Here is a 22,453-nt window from a genome sequence, read left to right on the forward strand (position 1 = left end):
AAAGAGTTTTTGGATGGTAGGAACAACTTAAACAAAAACTCCTAACAAATACAAACAAATTTAGCCAGTTAGCTAAAACACAGTTCAAATGAGACGTGGGTCAAAAATTCCATCTTCATCTTTTCAAAGCTAGCCAATTGGATTTACACTGCACTCTGGGTGCTGAGGACACAGTAACTCCCCTAGTTCCAAAGTTCAGCTGATTTGAGCAAAAACATCTGAAAAATAGAGATGAGGCTTGGCCAGCTCACTGCACAATGCTGACACCATGCACCTTTCATAGCATCATTAATCCTGTACTGAACTGTACTGAACCAGTAACAAGAAAATATAAACACATCTCCTTAATAATACTAAGATAATAAATAAAAGCCTCATTTATGTCTGGGAGAAATAAACATTTTCTTGAGAAGTGCTGAGAAGCCAAGATTCATTGAAGTCAGCTAGAGCTTGGAGTTACTACTGTATAGGATCTGACTTCCAATGACAAAATTTATAGGAACAAACTTTTGCATTTAATTCTAATTAAGTTAGAAATAATGCACAATATATAACAACTTGTCTGGTTTTCATCTTCCCAAAAGTACTCTGCATTATTTAGTCCCCCTTAACTGACCTAGGTCTGAATCCCACAGACAACCAGACACACTCCCGTCTTCGGGGTGAATCACACACAACTGATTCCAAGACTTCCAGCATCATTTACTCTTGCTGCTTGAGAGCATCATCATCCAGACCTCAAGATTTATCAGATTTCAGCTAAAACAGCCCCTTTGCAAAGGTACTAATGAAAAACTACAGTGTATTTGCAGGGACAGGGCCCGCACTGCTTAAAATTCAGCAGCTGATAAGGTGAAGCTTTAGGAAGTTAAACACAACTTTGATACCTGTTCTCCAAATTTAAAAATAATGTGTATCCTTTAAATATTGGCTTTCACCCACTACATTTGGGATAACAAATGAACTCAATCATAAGCATTATTCTCTCCTTCTCCCCTTCCACCTCCTACTTGTAAAAGATTAATCAACCATTTTATGGTCTAATTTAGGTGCCTAATTAAAAACAGAGTTCAACACATACAACACCATCTTGCTAATAAATCCTGACAGGTTTTCTGCTCTGTTATATGCAAGTTCTCCTTCAAAATGCGATATGAAGACTTTTTAAAACTCAGTTGAATTTACAAAGGTTTCATTTGGGCTGCTGTGGGATAACACACCACATCCTACACCGAGACGACAGAATTTCTTAAAACGAAACAGCTTTCAAAAATTACTTCCTCCTCATCAGATCTTATCCTGCACTCATTTCACTAACTGCTGAGGGATGGCAACATTAAAAAAAAGAGACATAAACCTAATTGGACTTGCCTGGTGGGAGTTTCAAGACTACAAAGACGTTACAATTCGTAACTTCACAGCTGCCATCTAGCTTCAAAGTTTCCATCTCTGCTCCTTTAGCATTCCTGTAAACACTCAGTAGAAAAACATATTCAAAGTAATCCTGATAAGGAACTTCAATCAGAAAAGGCCGGGAAAGGCACCGAAACCGGAGTCGCCCCTCGCTCGGTGTCCGATCGCTCTTCTCCTCCGCACCCACCGCCGCCCGCTCCGCCGAGTCCACCCGCACGCAGACATCCCGGACCGGGCTGCTCCTCGCAAAACCACTTAGAATTACAACCATCCTTACAAGATGCTAGCCAGAAATTTATAATTTTCTCCCAATCCAAAGTGTTCATCCCGTTCCTGACGCTCCCGTTTCCCACTACACCCCACACCGCTCCCGCCGTCCAGCGCTGGGCTGGCGATCGCGACCTCGGGCAATCGATCAGCTCCAGAGATGAGTACGGGGCAGGAGAAAGTTAACGGAGACTAAACGCAGGGAGCGAATGAGGAAGTTTTATCTGAAACTGCCGCCTGCCAGTCCCGGGCAGCGCTACCGGAACGGGTCAAACCCTCTCTAAAGTGTCAAAAAATTCCCAAACGGGTAAACCCTCCCCACCTCGCCTCCCCCATACAGAAAAGGGGAAAAAAGATAACGGGTCAAATCCCACTCGAATGGGTTAAAAAAAACCCCAAACCAAACGGGTCAAAATGCCCGCAAGCGTGCGGTCGTTGAGTAAACCGCCCGCCAGCCGATGCAGACCCGGGAGACACACCAGTCATCCCGCAGCAGCACCTTGAGCTGGAGCAAAAATACTCTCCAGCAAAAGACCTGGAAGTACAGCGAAATAAGAGTGTTTAAAATTATTAAATTAATATTTAATCTTTATATAGAGATTAAATACGGTTTGGCTAGCGGAAAACCTGCAGACGCCCCGCCGCCGCCTGGGCTAACGGGGACCGCAAGTTGTGCTCTGCGTTTATTGTATTTTTAGGGGTTGCTTTTTCGGGGGTAAGCATTTAGAGTGGAATCATAGCTAAACTCATCGCCCCTGGCGCTCCCCAACCTGCTGCTCCGGAGCCCGGGACGGCCGCATCCCCGCACCAGGACGGCGAGCGCAGGACGGCGGGGACACCGCTCAGCCCCGTCCCGCCGCGGGGCCGCTGCCCGCCCTGGCCCGGCCCGTACCTGTACCAGGCGAGTCCCCGCTCGTAGTTGCGGTCGAAGAAGTGAGGCTCGGCCCCGACGGCGCGTACGTCGGGGTGCACCCGCAGGAACTCCAGCAGCGCCCGCGTCCCCCCCTTCTTCACGCCGATGATGATGGCCTGCGGCAGCCGCTTGGTACCGGAGCCGTTAAAGAAGCTGGAGATGGGGCTGCTGGCGTCGGGAGCTGCCCGCTGCTCCTCCAGGCTGCTCTCCTCGCCCGGCTCTCCCGGCAGCAGCGGGGACAGCGGTGGGGCGACGCGGGACGGTGCGGGTGACCCGCGGGTCGTTAGCCCGGCGCAGGAGCCGGCGCACGAGTAGAACATATAGAGCCAGAGGAAGAGCATGATGAAGAGCAGCAGTAGCCTCCGCCTCAGCGGCGGCAACGCAACGGGGACATCGAGGCAGCGGTTCAAGCGCTGCCCCATGTGCCCGCGGGCGGACCGGGAAGCATGGCTGGAGCCCGCCCGGCTCGGCTCGGCTCTGCCCGGCGCCTCATGGGCACCCGCGGAGCCTCAGCACGGCCCCATCGCCGCCGCCCGCCCAGCGCCGTCTCCCGCCGCCGGCAGCGCAGGCAGAGGCAGCGGCGGGGCGGGGCGCGAGCCCGGGGGACGGGCGGAGCCCTCAGCCAATCACAGCCGAGGGTTCTCGCATAATAAGGAGGGGCGGGGCGAAGATAGCATAGGACGCGCTTATTGGCTGATGCTGGGGGCGTGGCACCGTCGGGGCGGGGCCTCGTCGCTCGCCGTCGTGGCGAGGTTGCCGCGGGCCCGCTGGGCGCTCCCGCGGCCGCTCCCGGAGGGCTCCGGGGGCTGCAAATCCGCTGCCACGCAGGGGTGTCCCGTGCCTTGTGCCCCCGCGGCTGCAGGGAATCGCCAGCTGGGGGTCAGGCACTGGAGGCATTATGGTGTTGGGGGCATGTCGCTCATTCCTTTCTCCTCCTTACCCCCAAACGTTTGGATAGCAAGGTTTCCAGGGAGACTTTATTGTGGTCTTTTAGTACCTAAGGGGGGGGTTGTAAAAAAGGTGGGGACAAACCGTTTACCACAGTCAAGGGATAATGGTTTTAAACTGACAGGGGGAAGGGTTAGATTAGATATTAGGGAGAATTTTTCTTTACAATGAGGGTGATAGAACACTTGCTGAAGTTGCCCAGAAAAGCTGTGGATGGCCCATCCTTGGAAACATTCAAGGCCAGGGTGGAAGGGGCTTGGAGCAACCTGGTCCAGCAGAAGGTGTCCCCACCTATGGTAGGGGCTGGGCTATGTGACCTTTAATGGTCCCTTCCAGCACAAACTATTCTGTGATACTATGATTTACCTATTCTTTTGATGAGTTGGCTTTTCAACCAGCTGCACTTTCTGTCATGCTGTATTTTCTGAAATTCATGCCTGTGAAAATTCCTGGTGAGATTTGCCATAGTCCACATTATGAGAGTAACACAGAAACCAAAGCCAGCAGAACAGGTCCTGAAAGGCGAACTAAGAGCATCTGTCTGAGGAGATACTTCCCCCAATACCATTAGCTGTGGGACCCTCCTTTCCAGAATCAGATCACTCTGGAATTCTCCAGGTATGGGGGTTTTGCACATTCCATAGAAGTGCTTTAGCCAGTATTCTCACAGCAATCTCACACCTTACAGCTCCAATGCATTTGTGCAGCTTTTCTATCATGTTTTTATTAAAAGATTCATAAACATTTCTACAGACTTTGCTGTTTTCAGGGCACTTAGAGTAAGGTTTTGCTGAAACCTCTTTATTTTATTTTTAAATTCTCTCCCAAACACGAGGAGAATCTTTTCATCATGAAGATCCTTCATTTTATGTGTCAGAAGCAGCAGTATTATCCTGACTTATTCATATAATCAAGTGTACATCAATTCCTGAATTGTTGTGCAAAAGTGAACTGTTTCCATCACACTGGCTGTGGTGTGAGAATCTTGTAAAATAATCTGAAACTATAGACTGGAGTTTACAAACTAATTAAACCAAGCAGATTGAAGAGGGGAAATAAGATCCTGAGAGGTGTATGACTTTCTAAAAGCTGCTCAGTGGGTTAATGCAGAGCTTGGGCCACCCAAATCTCCATCAGTACCAGTGTCATTCATCCTCATTCTCCCCAGGACCAGGTATTTGCAAGCAGATTTTTGGGATAATACAAGGAGAACTTTTGTACTTCAGCTACATTGTCAACAGCAAACAATTCTAATGTTTCTCTGCAGTGAGATAAAATAGGTGGCACTGCTGGGCTCTGTGGTATGAAGGGTGATTCCAAACCAAGCAGAGATGGAGGTGCCAAGCTGTGGCAGGAGGAAGGAGAAATTGCTTTCCAGTTTCCCTCTGTGTGCTGGCAGAGCTCTGCCAGCTGGCCCAGGTGGGTAATTATGAAGGGAATTAAAGAGGACAGTTCCCAGCAATGCATGAATCACAGCTGTGGGCAGCCATCATTCCATGCGTGCCTCTCCGGCACCCAGGTTTACTCACCTCTGCATTTGGTGTTTTGTACAATTTCAAGTAGAAAATCTGCTGCTTCCACACATGGGTTGCTCCACTGCACATTCCCACACCCATGAGCTAACAGGGAAACCATTCAGATGGAATAATTCTCCTTGTTCCTTACATCCCCCAGCACCAGCCAGGATAACGTCAACAAAATGTCACAGAAAGTTGGTTTAAGCCTTAAATATTTGTCAGCTGTAGCTTGTAAAAGTTGGATTGGCTTTTTAAGAAAAATAGCCCCAAGATAGGTTTTACTGGAATTGTATCTTCAACAGTTGGATGTCAGGAGTTTTCCCCCTGGGAATTGCAAATGGGTAAGTGATCAGAAAGAGCATCCATGCAGAGGTACATCAGGAGGAGGGCTGGGCTCTGCCTGGAACTCAGAGTGTGGGTGAGAGAGGTTTTGACCACTGGGTTGGGAGCCATTTGTGGCTCTACCCTCCAGACTGACCCACTGCCTGCAGCAGGAGCCTGCCTGTTGCTTGGCAGAACACAGGTCACCTCCACTCCTGCTGCCATCTCAAGAGCAGGGCTCCAGCTAGGCTCAACACTTGCTTCTGGCTCCTGGAATTTGCTTAACATGCCTCAGGCAGCAGTTGTGGCAGAAGCATGTGTGCTGTGGCCACAGATGGGGGCATAGGACAAGAAAAATTTTGAAGAGAGTTAGAAAGGAATGGGCACAACCAACAATTCACAGCTGGGTTTGCTCCATGCCCTAGAATCAGAGCGGTGGTTGTCTTGCTGGCTGGTTAATCAATAACTAATTGAGCTGCATCAGTACAGTTTCCATATCCTATTTCTCGATGATTATTGATTAGACAGATGGCACTGGCAGCAGGAGGTGCAGCTCCTGACGAGGGTAGCACTTACTGGAGCACTGTTGAGATGGGCCTGGAGAGTGCTCAGCTCTGTAAAATGCACTTGTTAAACCAGGGCAGAAAGCAGAGAACCCAGCAGGCCTTCAAACCAAGATGATGGCTGCCCAGAGAAGCTGTGGATGTCCCAGTCCTGGAAGTGTTCAAGGCTGGATGGGGCTTGGAGCAACCTGGTCTAGTGGAAGATGTCCCTGCCCATGGCAGGGGGCTGGAATGAGATGATCTTTAATGTCTTTTCCAATCCAAACTGTTCTGTGATTCTGTGATCAAATCCACAGTGATGAGAGAGGAAGGGTGAGGTCTGTTAGCTTACCTAACCAACATCCACCCTGGGGGATTCTTCCCAGGCCATGTGTCCTACAGATACAGCCATGTTCTTTCCAGCATTTTCCTAGAGTCTGACACAAGGGAGCAGATTCCAGCACTTCTCCTGTCCTGACTGGATACTGAGTTTCACCCTGTTACTTTACCTCTTCCCAGTCAGAAAATCTGTATGTCCTTGTAGCAAATATTATTTTTCTAATACTGAAGAAGCCATTTCTGAAATGCTCTGGAATGCTCCTTCTTCTGAAAGATTGTGAAGGTGTCACACACTTCAGAGATCTGCAGGAACAAGCCCTGATGGGGTGATAAACAGGAGCAGGTACCCAAAATCAAGTCAGTGTGTTCTTGGTCCTAATCCATACAGGGTGCAGTTTTCCTGACATGGTTAAAGTTCTGTTTTGAGAAAAGGAGTTCACCATTTCATGATGCTAATCAAGTGCATGATCATGGGAAGATAAGACAATCTAGACCATGTAACCCTGGAGTGCTCTGCTGTACAGTGACCTGGCCAGGGAGGAGTGACCAGCAAACACCACCCCCTTTTTGGGAACACACAGCACCCAGGACACTGAGGTGCAGGGCTTTGGTATGAGACTTCTACATTCCTCATCCATCCTTATGTATCTAGAATGGGATTTTGTCCTTATTGCAATACTCTGAGATGTTCCCCAGTCACAGAACCATCTCAGCCCTCTCCCCCTTGCAGGGTTCCAGGAAGAGAAGTCCTGCTTGCCAGTGAGTGACTCCTTTATTCCACTTTTTCCCACCCTAGTAAATCCTTATTGCTGTCTCCTCCCCACGCCTCTGCCACACACGTTCTGTGCAGTGCACCCTGTGCTGTTCCAGAGCACACAGGAGCTGAGGATCACTGATGGATAAATCTTGTGTGTCTGTCAACAGCCTTCTCTCCACCACTGCATACATCTGCTGGACTTATCCTAACATCACAATAGTGACGTAAGAGCTGGGTGGAAGGCATGAGGACATTTGGGATTTTGTCCTGAAAAACACATGTGCTTTAACACATAAAGGCACAGTTTGCAATGAGTGTTCTTGGATCAGGATTTCTGGACCAGCAGGCAGTGGCCATCCCAGCTGGGGGAGACAGGCCATGGGGTGACTGTGGGTACTATCACTGGGACTCAAAACAACTCAGCCACTGGCAAGGCAAGTGCCCAGGGCTTTATGCAACCCCTCTGCACCCAAGTCCAAGCTCCACATAATCCTTAGAGCCCTCAACTTTCGCTTTGTAACATCCTAGGGAGACCCCAGAGACATTGTTGCCTCCCACAGTGTCCCACTGTGTTGTCCTGGGCATGGTCCCACCAGGTCCATGGGCAGCACTGCTCTATAGCAGTGTAAGAGATCTTGTTTCTCTTAACCTGAAACCATTTCCTTTCCCCCACTGCCCTTCCCCCCCTTGCTCCCTAATTTGTCCCTGGGGTTTTAATATCTATATCTCCAAGTGCCACGAGCCAAATTTACTGCTCGCATAACTGCACTGACTTAAATGGAGAAGAGTGTTTAGGGTGCTCCAAGGAGGCATAAGTAGGAGTGATGTGGTAGAATTGAGTAAAGGAAAATACAGTCTGACTGTCAAGAAGAGTTTCCTACCAGTGAAATCTATAGACTGTGGAAGTTTCCCATGAGAACAAGCAGAAACCAAGTTGCTGAAGTCATTTTACCAGCACGAGAGAATAGGAAATCAGCCCAGTAACTGGCCAGAAGGAAAGAAGAGATGACATAATGCTACTTCTCCATCTCTAATTTCTGAGGCTGCATTGCTTTGTCTATGAAATTATTTTAACACAACTGGATTTCTCATTTTGGGTGATGATGGCACTTGCTGCTTTGGAGAAGTTTCAAATCCTCTTCCCTGGATTAAATTCTGCCCTGGATTAAAGCAATAACCACTGCAGCTCCCATTAGTCTTCCTCTTATTTCTGCTGCCTGCAAACCTCTTCTGGGATCTTCTCAGGCTTCTTCCCTGACTTACCTGAACCTCTGGCTCCAGTCCTGTACTTACTGAGCTATATAGAGTGGACCAGCCATTGGGAATAGTGGTAGGGCTCATCCAAACCAGCAATATCATGTGGGGCTATGGAAGGTACCAGACGTGGAAGTGTAACTCACTGGCAAGCAGGAGAGAACCCACAGATGGAAATTTTCCTACATTCAGGGATTCTTCAGGTAGATTCCTTGCAGATAGTTTGCTGGAAAATCATAAAGGAATGACTTTCAACACTACATATTTTCATCATTCTACATTTTCATCACAAAGGAATGATTTTCATCAAGGCATGTAGGGAAATGATGTTTTCCCTGGTGACCTCTGGCTCTGGTAGCCCCTGCATCCCTAATTTGGGCTCCATGGATAAAACCAGGGCTGCAGATGCAGTGGTCATGCCCTGCAACCCAGTGGCTTTGGCAACCTCTTGCCCATGGAACTTTCTGTCTTTATGAATGACTTAACATTTGTTCACTGTCTCAACAAAGCTCTAGTGTGATCAACCTCCTACCTCACACAGTTCCCAGATAATTACAGATTAGAACCAGCTAATTTTTATTTTTGTAAAGCTGTCAGAGATCTATGTTTGTTATTATTGTCTCCTAGGTTGCCAGTTGCATAAATACATATGTAAAACCCACTTTGATCTCTAAGTATAATGACACAGATTTATCAAATGTTTGCCTTTTTCTGTCACTTTGAAAAGGCTGATTTATGGAGTGCAGTGCCTACCTCCCTTCCTCTCTTGAAATATGAAGTGTTTGTGATCAGCGAAGGTAATATTTAATATCTTGCCAAGAATCCTTTGCACTTCCTAACAAATGAACTACAACCTAACCAAATGGTTCACATCTGTTTAGCCTCTTCTTTTTAACTAAACAAATTAGCATTAGAATACCTGGGAGAAACACAAGGTCCCTTTCTAGATGACAGAACACAGACAATTATTAGCAAGGGGAGTAACTGTATTGAAAGGAGCAGGCAAGGACCTAGCAGATGTTTTCACATCTCCTGCAGTGTCCATGAATGACCTGCACCACAGTGGACACACTGCCACGGCCTTTTGAAGTGGATGAGGAGTCCATTCACAGTCGCCTTCTGAATGAAATTAAAGGCACCAGCCCCAGTGAGTTAAGTGTTCCATTTAAACCACTTCCAGAAAAGAAAGGTTTTGCTGGAGGGGGGAGGGGGTGGGGTGGTTTCCCCCATAACTGGCTAAAAGAAAGAGCATCACCCCACTTCTCCCCACCCACAGGCTCAGGATGCTCAGGACAACAACTCTGGTTTTATTTCTGTTTTCATTAGTGCTTTCTCATCCCAAAACCATTAAAAAACCCAGCCTCATCACCCTTCCTCGCTGTGATGGGTTATTTGGGGCTTAGAATGCAAGACCCCAGTGAACATTTGTAGAGTATAGCTGGGATTATTACAGCCTCCTACAGTCTACACATGGGCACTTACAAGCTCACACCCCTCCAACCACATGCTGCTTTTCAAGCACCCTTATTCCCACGGGGGTCCCAAACACCTTTTAATCAGAGGTTCAGGAGAGGCTCTGGGGTGGAGGCGGGACAGGACGGGGTGAGACGGGCTCTCCACTGAGCACTCAGTTAATTGGATTCATCACTGGAGGAGGTAGCCAAAGGAAACACGTGTTATTAGGGCTAATACTTAGCTTTTATTGTAAATGTTTCGAAAAAGAAAACATCCTAAAGCTTCACAGAGATACTGCTATTAATATATCATCCAAATAACAAGTGATTAAAACCAACAACAGCTACTATGAAAATGTGGCTTTGCAGCACTGGACCGCATGGGATGCAGCCGGGAAAATCATTATGAACAGACCAGCGGGGTGCAATTATAAATAAAAACAGCTCTGCAAAGGCTACAAAAGCAGCAATAATCAGTCTGGTCTGTGGTTTAGCGAGGGCTACAGACATCACAGAAGGTGCTATTTATTACCAGAGCCAGGGGACACCGCTGGATGAAGGGATGCAACTTCGGGAGAAGTCAACAGAGGGAGTTGCCGCCACCGCGGCAAAGCGCGACTGGGTCCGCACGTCCCGGCAGCTGCGCGGAGCAATCCCTGTCCCTCTGTCCCTCTGTCCCTCCGTCCCTCCGTCCCTCCGTCCCTCCGTCCCTCCGGCCGTCTGTCCAGCGCGGCCGTCCTGCAGCCCCCACCGTGCCAAAGGCGCACAGGCGGCGCCGGGCCGTCCCCAGAGCTCTGAGCTGGGCAGTCCGACGGCGGATCTGGCACGGCCACGGCTCCAGAGCCAGACGCCCGCAAGGCTCAGGTTTGCAGGTACCTCGTTCAGCTGCACCTCTTCCAGCCTGGTGGCTTCTCACCTCACCCACGGAGCAAGCCCTGCAGGAAGCCTAGCGATGCTGCTCCCGGCAGGAGCGTGGGACGCAGCGCTGGGTGACTCCAGGTGACCAGAGCTGCCGGGCAGCAGTGACACCACAGAAGACAGATCCCCTCCTACCCCAAAACAGAAACATTTGTCATCAACTGGCAGCCCTGGAGGCACTGCCGGGCCTGGCCAAGGTCCACTGGGCCCCAGAAGGGGGTGTAGGACCGACCTACACCCTGTGCAGGGCTCTGAGTTGCACAGGGAAGAGATGGTATGGGAACATCTGCCTGCAGATGCTTCCACTACACTCTTCCCAATGCTCATTTTTGAGATGAGGAGGGTTAATCAGCCTCAGTCCCAACATACTGAAAGCTCCTGCCAGTCCTTGCTCCCACTGAAAGCCAAGCACAATGTAAGAACCAGGCCAGAGCAATCAGATGAGGGAGAAGGGAACTAAATAATACTCCTTTCTGCTGCTGGGTGCCTCTGTGTCCCCAGCCATCCTGCTTCCCCTTAGCATGCCTGAATTTCCCTTCGGTGCTGCTGGGAGTGCTTCAGTGCGGGGATGGCCTTGGCAGCTCTGCAGCACAAATATCCAAACCTTGGAATTCAGCTGATAAACTCAGGCTGTTCTTTTCTCCAGTCTGGATGCAGTCCAGCAGCTCCCTTGGAAGCACTGAGGAAATGCCTTAATTACTTTATTTGCATCTCTATTTCAACTTTAATTTGATGCAGTGTTTCCTCTCCATGGCAAAAATAACCAAAAAAACCCCCCAAAAACAAAACAAACAAAAACCCCCAAACAAACAAAAAACCCCAAACAATACAACAACAAACAAATAAACCCAAACCAAAATAAAAAAACAACAAACAAAAATCCCAAGTATCTCCCAGCCTTTCCCAGCAGAAAAAATCTTGATCTTTCTCCTTGAGTAAAAAACCAAAAGATGAGTCTCTGAGCCAGACACTTCTTTGCAAATAGTTTTGAGTGTTGTGTGTTCAATCCTGCACCAGAAGTAGAAGTTCAGTGCTGGAGCCTGTCCTGCCAGGCTGGGACATCCCCTGGCAGCATGGCCTGGTCTCTGTGCACCCTACCCGCAGGTATGACTTTTTCCTTCTTCTCCCTCCTTACTTTATGGGTCAGGAAGATAGGCAAGATGTCTCCAGTTGTCTCAGTTAGGGATATTTTGGTCAGTGAAGGAGATCAGATCCCTGCTGTTTCAAATCACCGAGGGCAATTCCCCAAATTCTGTGTTTCCCTTGAAGACCAGAGTCTGGCTACAACCAGTTTTGAGAGGCACAGGCAATGTGTGTTACAGCACACATTCCATGCAAAAAAATGTATTAAAGGGAATCTGTAATTACAATAGAAAGTGTTAAAAGGGGAGCAGGGGGTTAGAAAGGACCACGGAATACATCTGGGACATCAAAAACAGGGGAAAAACCCCAGCCACCAACAGCCCCAGTCCTCCAGTGTGTCCACACTCTGGAGACAGATGGAAACCTCCCTTTGGGTACCCCACTCACTCAGTGGGCAAGACTGAGTCAGGTGTCCTACAAAAATGGGAACACAGGCATGAATTCAAAGCTGTTCCAGCACCAGTGGTGAGGGTCAGGCACCCTCCTTTCTAGCACCTTTTTCTGAGTCCTTGTGTTCTCCCAAAGCAAAAGGGCCATTGGAGCAACTCTTCACCAGCTCCCCAGTACAGTCCATGCCCACCCCATGCAAAGCACCTATTAGGAAGGATCAGCAATGCTTAAACAGGCATTTGGGAGCCACAACCTTTCAGTCACTGTGAGAAATACCCAGCACCTTCCCAAAATGGTTTAATGCACCAACCTGAGCCGGCTGCCAAATCGTCAGTTCTCGCTCCAAGACCTGGGGACACCAGAACTGGTTAGGAGTGGTAGGAAAACCATCTCCATATTGTGGGAAAACAGCTTGTTTTGCCAACCCTGTTCTGTGAAACAGATGAACTGTCCTTTTTTGAAATACTGGAAAGTAGCCTGGGGTGCTGACCCAGGCTAGAAAATCTTCAGCACAAACAGGTAAAGTCTGGAAGCAGAAAAGCAGAAGTGCCAGACAACGGTGCCAAACGATGGTGCCAGACTCTTCTGTGGAGCCCAGTGACAGCACAAGGAGCAGTGGTGATAAACTAAAACACAGGAAGTTCAATACGAGAAAGAACTTATTTCCACTGAGAGTGGCAGAGCATTGGAATTCCCAGGGAGGGTGTGGAGTCTCCCTCTCTGGAGACATTCCAATCCCACCTGAACATGTTTCTGTCACCTGCTCTGGATGACCCTGCCTTGGCAGATCATTGGATGGTATGATCTCCAGAGGTCCCTTCCAACCCCACCTATTCTGGGGTTCTGTAAACAGAAGGGTTCAGAAGGCAGCTCTGAAGCTCACTAGACCTTCTGTTGGAGCTACAGAAGCCTGTAATACTTTTATTTTAGAGGGGACTAAAAAACATTGAGGGAATCACCCAGAAGGACACAGTCTGGGGGACAGATCTCAGGGAAAGGGGTTGTCACTGATGACACCTCTGAACTCACAACATAGTTGCAACCTTTGACTCCAAGCTAACCCCACGCTGTTACAGAGATGATGAACATTAGAAGCAGACTGACTTGTCTTGGGTGAGGCCAAGAGCTGGACACATACCCCTGGGGGACAAACCCTACCCTGCAGCACTGACCTTGCCATGATGGGAAGAAGGAATTGCAGTACCAAGAGGCAAATAACCGACTCAAGGTCCCATGGGCATCACAAGTGGCATCCTGCATCCTATGAGCCCTCACCAGGACTGGCTCTTTGCCTAGTTGAGAAATTCCGTGACTCAAAATGCCACTGGGGACAGCCTGCAATGGACCATATAGAATTACCACCTCCAGCAGACCTGCTTGTAGGAAACATTGCTGATATGTCTGTTTTAATAGCAAAGTGTTCTGTAGACACCCTATATTTCCAAGGAAGCGGGAATATCTAATCACCTCTGGAGAGCAACCAGGACAACATGCTTTCTATCTCTAATGATAATACTTCCTAACAGTATCACTGTTTCCATTCCTACTCTCCTGGGACTGTCAGAAGTGAAAAGGACGTGCATTTTGTGTAAGCCTTGAAATGCCATGGCCTGGCTGAGTGGGAACTGCTGCTGGAGCCAGGAAAGTGTGAATGTGTGACTCTGCTGGGGCAGATTATATCAGAGATTGATACAGGAAGTGAGGAAAAAAAAAACTCCAGTGGGGGAAATGAGAAGGAAAGTGCTGTGAGCACAGGGATTGGGTTTCTTCACTCATGCTGGAACAAAGAGCAGAGCGTTTTGTTCCACCAACTGCCTACCGTGCTGGGATGCCTCCCTGGCAGGGGTACCAGGATGTCTGCTCTGCTGGGGTACCACGTGCAGCTCATGCTAGGCCTGAGGCTCCTTGTGAACCTGAGAGCTCAGGGCAACTCCCAATCACATAACTCAGCTTCCCACACCACCCTGCCAGGCTAGTGCTGTGCTCTGTGATCTGCTTAATGTCAGAGCAAAGGAGAGAGGAGGGACCCAGTCTCCCTGCAACTCCTCAAAGCCTTATGCAGCGCTCACCTTGCAGGGCTGTTCAGAACAGGCATGGGATGACAGAGACATGAGCTGTTCCCTCCACAAACAAGAAGTACTTCCATCCTTATTTTACAGCTGGAGTGCATTTCTTCTACAGAGATCTGGAAAGAATGAAGATGTCCTGAGCCTCAGGGCTACTGTTTTATCCACAAAACCACACAAAAGATTTAAAGTCCAAATAGACAAAACCCAGCTTCATCCTCTTGAGTCACTGGTCAATTCCTCCATGAGCTTCAGTGCAGGTTTCTGGTGGTGCAGAGCTGCCTCCTGTGACAGCAACACTGAGATGGGACCCTCTCAGACCAGCAGACCCAGGGCTAGGAGGGACACAGTACACCACTGCTATTTTTTTCACTACCACATAAAGAACAGGTATTCCATGGCTGGGGGTTGGAACAAGATGGTTTTTAAGGCTCCTTTCAAACCAAACCATTCTTTGATTCTGCAGAACCAGTTCATGGAGAGCTCCTGAGTAACCAGGATAAAGAGTGACAACCAACCATATTCTCCAAATGGGATAAGGGAAAAACAACATTGCATTTCCATGCAGGAACTGCTGTTCCAGGTTCAAGGAGCCCTCAAAGCCTGATGTTCATGCAGCCCAGCACTGAGATCCAGAAAGCCCAGGTTTATCTCCTGTGCAAAGCACAGCAAGGCACCTCATGCACCTCACCTGCCTCTTTCCCTGCAGGATTTGGGCAGCAATATCAGCAGTGCTGGAGGGGAAGGTGCCTGGCATTAGTCCTCCCTGGAGGGTCACAGTGACCACAAACATCCTTGGGTGACAGTAGACAGCAGGATTTTTCATTTTCTGTAGTGACACCAGCAATATTGAAAAAGAGACCTGAGAGCACCTACTGCAATATCCATCTCTTGCTAAGTCTTCAGTTTAGCAAGGTGTCTATTTGCAAATCACACGTAACAGCAAAATTTCCTAAAGGCAGTAAAATGCCACCATATGGTTTCATCCACACCTGACACATGGCCAGCGTGCAGCAGAGCTGAGAACACTTTCTAGGTAAAGTGTTTCTTTTTAAGTAAGAAATTTAAATAAGGTATAATCTTATATTTAGATCCCAGATCCACTGATTCTAAAGCCATGCTTTCCCTCAAGGAGATGCTGGTGCAACCCAGTGACCTGCATTTTGCAGACACTCAGTGATGATTACAAAGCTCCTGTCCAGCCCTAAACCCTGTGAATGTTACACATTTTGGCCCAAGAAATGATGTTCAGAACACAACCACAAGCATGTCCTTGAGACCTTTAATCAGAATGGAATTCCTCAGCAACACCCGGGAATTGCTGAGAAATGAAAGGCCATCTGAAGCCTGTCTCTATAATGACTTAAGAGAAACCCACAACCCTCCTGCCTCAGCACCACTTTCTGCCTCTGGGAGGAAAATCTGTGTTTTTTTGTGAGCCATCTGCTCTTTGAAGGTTCATCTCCCATCTAAAGGTTGACCAAATTCTTTGGTTTTGCACAAACCCTTTCCACTCACGTGATTTATTTTCAGTGTGCTGCTTGCACAATAAATCAGTATTTCACAAGTTGTTCTTACTCTTGCAGTGGTCAAAAACATTGTAACTGTGAGAAGTGACCCAAAACTACCAAATACTTTTGCAATTAGCTGAACCTGACCAGAATTTCAACAAGAAATGAATAGTTTAAAACAGATTTGGAGCACTCATTTCCTTTTGGACAATATGCACTTTATTGCAGAGAAGACTGGATGCATTCTTAAAACAAATTCAGGAGTTGCACAGTTTCCAGACAGTTCCACAAAGTGTCACCCACAGTAACCTGAGCACAGAGGAGTCTGTCAGACAGTGAGGGAGCTCCATCTTGTCACCTGCAATCACTCAAGTCACCGAATCTTGCAGGCAGTTATTTAAGAGCCATGAAAACAGGTGGCCCTGCTCCTGCAAGCACCTTTGCCAGAAACAGGCTAAACTGTGTCACTCCTGGTTTACATCAGCATAACTGAGACCAGGAGCCAGGCTTGGATCATGAGAGCAGCCAGGGAAGGTTTTATGTCAGTGTGATACACTTGTGGTGGCAGATTTGTGACATTTCCTGAGGGGCTTTATTTGAGATCAAGCTTGAGACAGTGTCTTCCTTTTCAGGTATTGCTGTATCTTTGGATCAGTGCTCATCCTGCTGCCCAGTCCCTCTCCATATGGGAAAGAAATCTTGTCTTGAAAATACATCAAGTCATAACAGGCACTACCACAATAAACTATCAATGTCTCTGTCTGCCCCTGACGCTGCTGTGTTTGGGAGCACACCAGGAGGTCACAGACAGCTCCAGGAAAGGAAAGAGCAGCAGGACGACAAGCATGTTAAACTGTGATCAGAAATGTTCTTCAGCGTATCAATTAACAGGGATAATGCACTTTTCTTGGGTGACCATCTGCATAATTGCTTTGGAGATACAGTGGCTACATTAGCAAGTGAACATTCTGTTAAGATTAAAATCGCCAGCCTTTTTTCTGTAAAATTTGTTTCCTTACCTATTAATCATCCCCAAAGTGAAGCCTTTCTGAGCCACCACCCACACGGTGACATTAAACACAGTTCAAGGCCTTGATGCCAGCCCAGAGCTTGTCTAAGGATGCCGAGACTCAATGGGCTGGCATAAGACACATTAACATGGAAAAACCTTACAACCCCTGGTCTCTGGGATATGCTGCTCACCTCCTCCACAATTCACAGCCTCTCTGTCAGAAACAGTAATGGTGATTTTTACAAACTGAAGATCTGACACACAGGGCTCAAACGCTAATGATGTAAAACCACATGGGAGTCAGAAGTTCCCTGTCATGGAAATACAGTAGAATGGCTCAGTGTGTCCAAGGGGTATGCTACAGGAGAGCTGTTAAAATGCCTGTGTGTTTTGTGCTAAAAGACAGTTCTTTTCACTCCTTTAGCACTGTGCCAGGTGTATGAGAGCTAAAAATCTACTGAGGTGAATGGGAACCTTGAGAAGAGCAGCTGATTGAAAAATGGCCCCAAAACAGAGGGCTTTGGTGTAATACCAGTGTAGGAATGGCATAGATTCAGAGAAGAGTTCACCCTCTCATGTGCCTCAAAGATTAAATTAAAGGAAAGGGTGCTTGGGGAGAAGGGTGAGAAATCATTCATTGGTCACTTCCTGACGGCCTCACCAAGGCTGCTAGTGCTGACGGTGGCAGATGTGCACATGTGACTTCCTAACTTAGGTATCTCACCCACCCATGAGGACAGAGACCATGACTCACAGGGACTTTGGAAGGCCATCCCAAAGTGATGTGCTTCTGGCATAGGCTAAATCATAACCTGTGATGAATTAAGGGGCCTAAGGCCCTAAATGCTTTAAGCTCTCCTGACTATTCCCTTTCAAAAGAAAATAGAAAATTATCACATGAAGTGGTTGCTAGGCACAAATGATTCTTCTTCAAAAAGATTCCCACAGGATTCCCCCTTGCAATTACTAAAATATACTACCTGACGTGTCATGAGAATGACAGGTATTGACATTTAAGGCAATCTAATTTCCATAGCCGCTTCATGACTTCCCCCACGTAGATCGCCTTTGTCTTCCTTCTCCAGGACCGATTTCTTGCAGGTGAACATGACAAGCAGCAGCATTGGCAAGTGCCACAGACTGCAGAAGAAGAGCTTCCTGGAGCTGCTGCGGTCGGCATCCCTGTAGAACCGAAAGCCAAGGTAGGAGATGTAGAGGTTGATGGGGAGTGAAATGATGGGGAAAGTCCACGTGGTGATATCGAGGACAGGAGCCACTGTTGAGAGTCCAATTAAGGCAAAGCAGTGATGCAGAGCCACCCGCCTGCACAGCCCTGGGTGAGTGACAGACATCATACAGTATCCTCCTCGGGAGTAATCTTCCCGCAGACCCCAGCTCAGGGCATTGAAGTGAGGGAACTGCCAGGAGTAGAGGATCCCTCCTAACAGTAATGCACCTGTAGTGGGAGAGAGAGTGTTAGAGGGTCCCTGCAGGAAGTGCCACACACAGACCTCAGCTGCCACACCCTGTTTGCAGGAGGGCAGACCTACCCACCTGTGACACCAGTGACACTGCACACGGGTGGCACTGCTCTGTACAGGGACAGGGCAGCCCCATGAGATAAGGACCCTCTGGTTTTCATGGTATTCACATAGGGTTGAAGCACGGTGGGTTGTCTGGTTTTGGAGCACTTAATTTGAAAAGCATTTCAGCACTTCCTTCTAAAGAACTGGTAATTGGTTCCTGCACCAACTGTCTCTACCTGAGAGAAGACTGGTGGGAATGAAGAGAAATTGGGAAAGAGACTGTATTCCTGGGAGCCTCTAGATTCTACTCTCAGGTTCCTGAGTTGGTGTGTCGAGAGAAGGAAAAAAGCCAGTGGGAAGAGCAGTAGTTGCATTGACCAGACACAGGGAGCCTGGCTCAGTGAGAGGAGAAAGAGGACAAGCTGCTGCTCCTGAGACCTGGGGAAACATCACACCCTGGTATGGCAGGATGGAGCAAGGCCAAGACCTCTGTCCACTGCATGAGGGAGGGAACTGCTCCTGGCACAGGACAAGCTCCATCATGGACCTGGGCAGGGGAGAGAACTGGCAGAAACTGTTAATGAACTAACAGGATATGGAGAACTTATTTCTTCAAACCAATTGCAGAAATTTCTAATCAGTCTGATCAAGTAACTTTATTCACACCAATTAACTACTACATTTAAAAAGGAGGTATGGAAGCAACACATTTCCATAGCTCTTCCTGGGACACAGTACAGGGTTTACTGAAGCAGAAGCAGTTCATGTGCTAATTTCAGAGAGCCTCCAGGAGGCTCTCAGACCAAACTCCCTTCACTAGTTTTATCTGAAGACAAAAAGTTCCCCAAGGCTGCTGCAATGTTATGGGCATTCCTGGGTTTTACTTTTGTTTCCCCAGCTCTCAAACCGTCTGCTCTTGCATTAAAATGCTTTCTTTATATCTCTCCGCCTCCATGAGCTCATTCTCTTTGGAAACTTCTCCAAATGGAGCCATGCATCCAGCATTTTCTTAATGACCTGAGAGAAGCAGCAACACTTATCTGCAAACAGGTTAAGGTATTTAAAGTTTTCTATTTCTAAAGTTGTTCAGCAACTCTGACAAAGCCCAAGTCACTACGTCTTCTGAACAGCTTCATGGTTCAGATCTCCTCTCCATCTATTCCTTGGAGCTGTGCATGCCTAGTTCTTGTCTCTAACAGCACAACTTGCCCTGGTGCTGTCATGAAAATAATAATAATCTCAGTTTGTGAAATTGCTTTTTTTCCCCCTACCTTATCACAAGTGAAGGAACTCTCCATTAGGCTTCATGCAGGTTTCCAGTAGGTTATAAATCCAGTAGTAGTGTAAAAGACCCGTCTCACTGCTTTTTTGAACGAGTAACAAATACTCCTTGAGGTATGTACCTCTCAAAGTTCATTACATGAAGCACACAGATGGACACACATACCTTGGGTGTGCAGCTTTCAGAACAACAATGTCTGCCACAAATTCCAGGTGATTTCATGGGAATCACAGGATGGTTTGGAAGGGACCTTAAAGATCATCTCATTCCACTCCCTGCCAAGGGCAGGGACACCTTCCACCAGGCCAGGTTGCTTCAAGCCCTGTCCATTCTGGCCTTGGACATTTCCAGGGATGAGACAGTCACAGCTTCTCTGAGCAACCTGGGCCAGGGCCTCACCACCCTTACAGGGAATAACTTCTTCCTCACATCTAATGTAACATACTCTCTGTCGGTGTGAAGCCATTTCCCCTTTGTGACTCCAGACCCATGTAAATAGTCTCTCTCCATGTTTCTTTCAGGCCCCTGCTGGTACTGGAAGGCCACAATTAGGTCACTCCATTTCCTTATCTATGGCCTAAAATAGCTCAAATCCAGCTACTCAATCCCTCTTAAGTCAACTTTTTGGATATGGATGTTAGAACCTTTTCTCAGTTGGAACCTTTTAAGACAGTTGAAAACAATGTACCCCAAAATTACCAATAATTTCAGAATATCATAGCCAGAAAAGTCAATTTGGCCCTAACAGAACAGTGTTTGATTCAGTTCTGCTGAAACCCCAGGGAGCAGCTCTCCTGAAATAAAGCAAAATTAAACTTACTAAAGGAACAGTTCTCCCTACATCAGGAGAAAGAACACGGAAAATGTTTTTGTCATAAGTCACTCTTCAGCTTTTTCCTACTCTTGTATGCACATTAATGAAAGCAGGATCCTGAATGTGCTACACCTAAGAGAGCAGTATTTTTCAAGTACCACGTCTAAAGTGCTTTAGAGATACTAGCTTGTCATTGTTCACAACTTAGGTAAAGGTAAGCTACAATTACCCATCAGCTGAAGGCTCTTAAGTACATGAAGCCAGGGCGTAAGACATGGAGCAGAAGCTGTCCCTGCTTTCCACAGCTCCAGACCTGTGTCTGCGACCCTGTGTTTTGGCACTAATGCAGGTTTTGCTTTTTCAGTAGTTCAAATGTTGTGTGCAGCCAAGCTTAAAACACACCCTAAACCTCAAACACACAAAGCCCTATAACAGTTCCCTAACAATGACACCATTAAAAAAAGTCATCTGGAGAAACTTTTAAGCACAAACAGACCAACTAAAATACTTGAGGCTGGATTCCCATTTACAAAGCTCTGGTTTTCACATGCAAGCCTTTGGGACTTAATTACTTTGATTACATTACAACCATTGAGATAATTGATATTTTACAGAGAAGCTGAACAGTAAAACAATTTAATAGCCCATTATGAGGACTTTAACTGACCCAACCTTTTTGTTCAGTCCCCATGTGATGGGACATCCTGTAATTTCCTTGGCCTAGGTGGAAATTGTCGGGTTGTCAGAGATTTTTAAGTGTCATGTAAGACTGATGACTTGCAAAGCACGGCACATGGTACAGTACAATTCAGCATCAAATGAGCTCACAGTAGGAATCCTGTCAAGCCCACAGCAGACACTGTAATACTCATTAATTACTAGATGAATGTTAACTATGTCATAATTAAGTCAGCAGTATTTTTAAAGGAATATTACAGTAAGATGAACTCTGGAGACTAATCTGGTTCCAAACTGAGCGGAGTCTACTCTACAGCCTCTGCACCGTTCCCAACAGTTTGGGAACTCAACTTAATCATTGCAAATCTCCCTTTCCTCTACAGAGTTTATAATTAAGTGAACATCAGAAAAGGTTGCTCCCAACTGGAATACATGGACCTGGCACAGGGCTCACAAAAGCAAAGCTGGTTGTCAGAACAGAGTCATTGCTTGGGCAGCAGGAAACAGCCAGCACCCAGGGACACCCAGGGACATGCAGCACCTTTGGGTCTCTTGGCTCCTTCACAGCTTGTGGAAATCTGAGAATAGGCAGACTGATAGCAACTCAAATCTCTCTGCTTTTCTGCAACAGTTCATAAATTACAGGACCACAAGTACCTGCCTGGCTTGTGGATATCCCAAACTCCTTAGTCTTTTTGGCCAAATTTTTAATTGCTGCAATTGAACCCATTTATGACCAATTCTTCTCTCCAGCTGTGAGAACCTGGGACAGATGCAGCAGACACTTAAAAATCCCAATAACTTGTCAGATCAGTGCTGTTTGATTCTGGAAAAAAATGAAGTCACCTAAAGAAAACAAGGCCCAGGTGTCCCGAACTCTTTCACTCTTGTGTGCAAAATAGGAATAAAATATTTTCTTCCCGAGTTCCTATTCTTTCATCTCTTTTCACTGTCTCAAATCATCTCAAAAGTTCCAGGATCACAGAGAACCAGGTAGGTCCTAAAGTGCCCACAGAGCTCAAGATAAATAACAGGTTTTATTTTTCCTTATGAATTTTAAGGTTAAGCTATTATTTCTTTCTTAAATTTTTCTTTGTGATTCATTTAAACAGTAATAGACCTTTTTAATAAACAAGATCAAGCTGAGATTTTTGTTTTACTTGAATATCTAAGATAAGTAAAAATGTAAACTGGCATTGAAGAAGAAGGGGAGAAGGGAGGAGAAGAAGCAGGAGGAGCAGGAGCAGGAGTAGGAGTAGGAGGAGAAGGAGAAGGAGAAGGAGAAGGAGGAGGAGGAGGAGGAGAAGGAGAAGGAGAAGGAGAAGGAGGAGGAGGAGGAGGAGGAGGAGAAGGAGAAGGAGAAGGAGGAGAAGGAGGAGGAGAAGGAG

The 22,453-nt window shown here is 47.2% G+C and overlaps 2 protein-coding genes across 3 annotated transcripts in view; both read right to left on the reverse strand.

Annotated features, from left to right (window-relative positions):
- The window catches only part of LOC107212441 (heparan sulfate glucosamine 3-O-sulfotransferase 3B1-like), a 30,099-nt gene extending 26,958 nt beyond the window's left edge, over positions 1 to 3,141 (reverse strand). The window contains exon 1 of the mRNA XM_015645687.2: positions 2,573 to 3,141. Within this exon, the coding sequence (XP_015501173.1) occupies positions 2,573 to 3,015 (443 nt within the window). The 5' untranslated portion in view covers positions 3,016 to 3,141. The remainder of the gene's footprint in view (positions 1 to 2,572) is intronic.
- A 12,808-nt stretch (positions 3,142 to 15,949) lies between these two features.
- The window catches only part of LOC107212440 (protoheme IX farnesyltransferase, mitochondrial), a 107,168-nt gene continuing 100,664 nt past the window's right edge, over positions 15,950 to 22,453 (reverse strand). Inside the window, exon 7 of one of the 2 annotated variants that reach the window (XM_015645685.3) lies at positions 15,950 to 18,221. In XM_015645685.3, coding sequence (XP_015501171.1) covers positions 17,779 to 18,221 — 443 coding nt within the window. In that variant the 3' untranslated portion in view covers positions 15,950 to 17,778. The remainder of the gene's footprint in view (positions 18,222 to 22,453) is intronic. The other variant, XM_015645686.2, reaches the window with a different exon arrangement.

This window comes from Parus major, chromosome 18 (genome assembly GCF_001522545.3).
Source record: "Parus major isolate Abel chromosome 18, Parus_major1.1, whole genome shotgun sequence".
NCBI lineage: Eukaryota > Metazoa > Chordata > Aves > Passeriformes > Paridae > Parus > Parus major.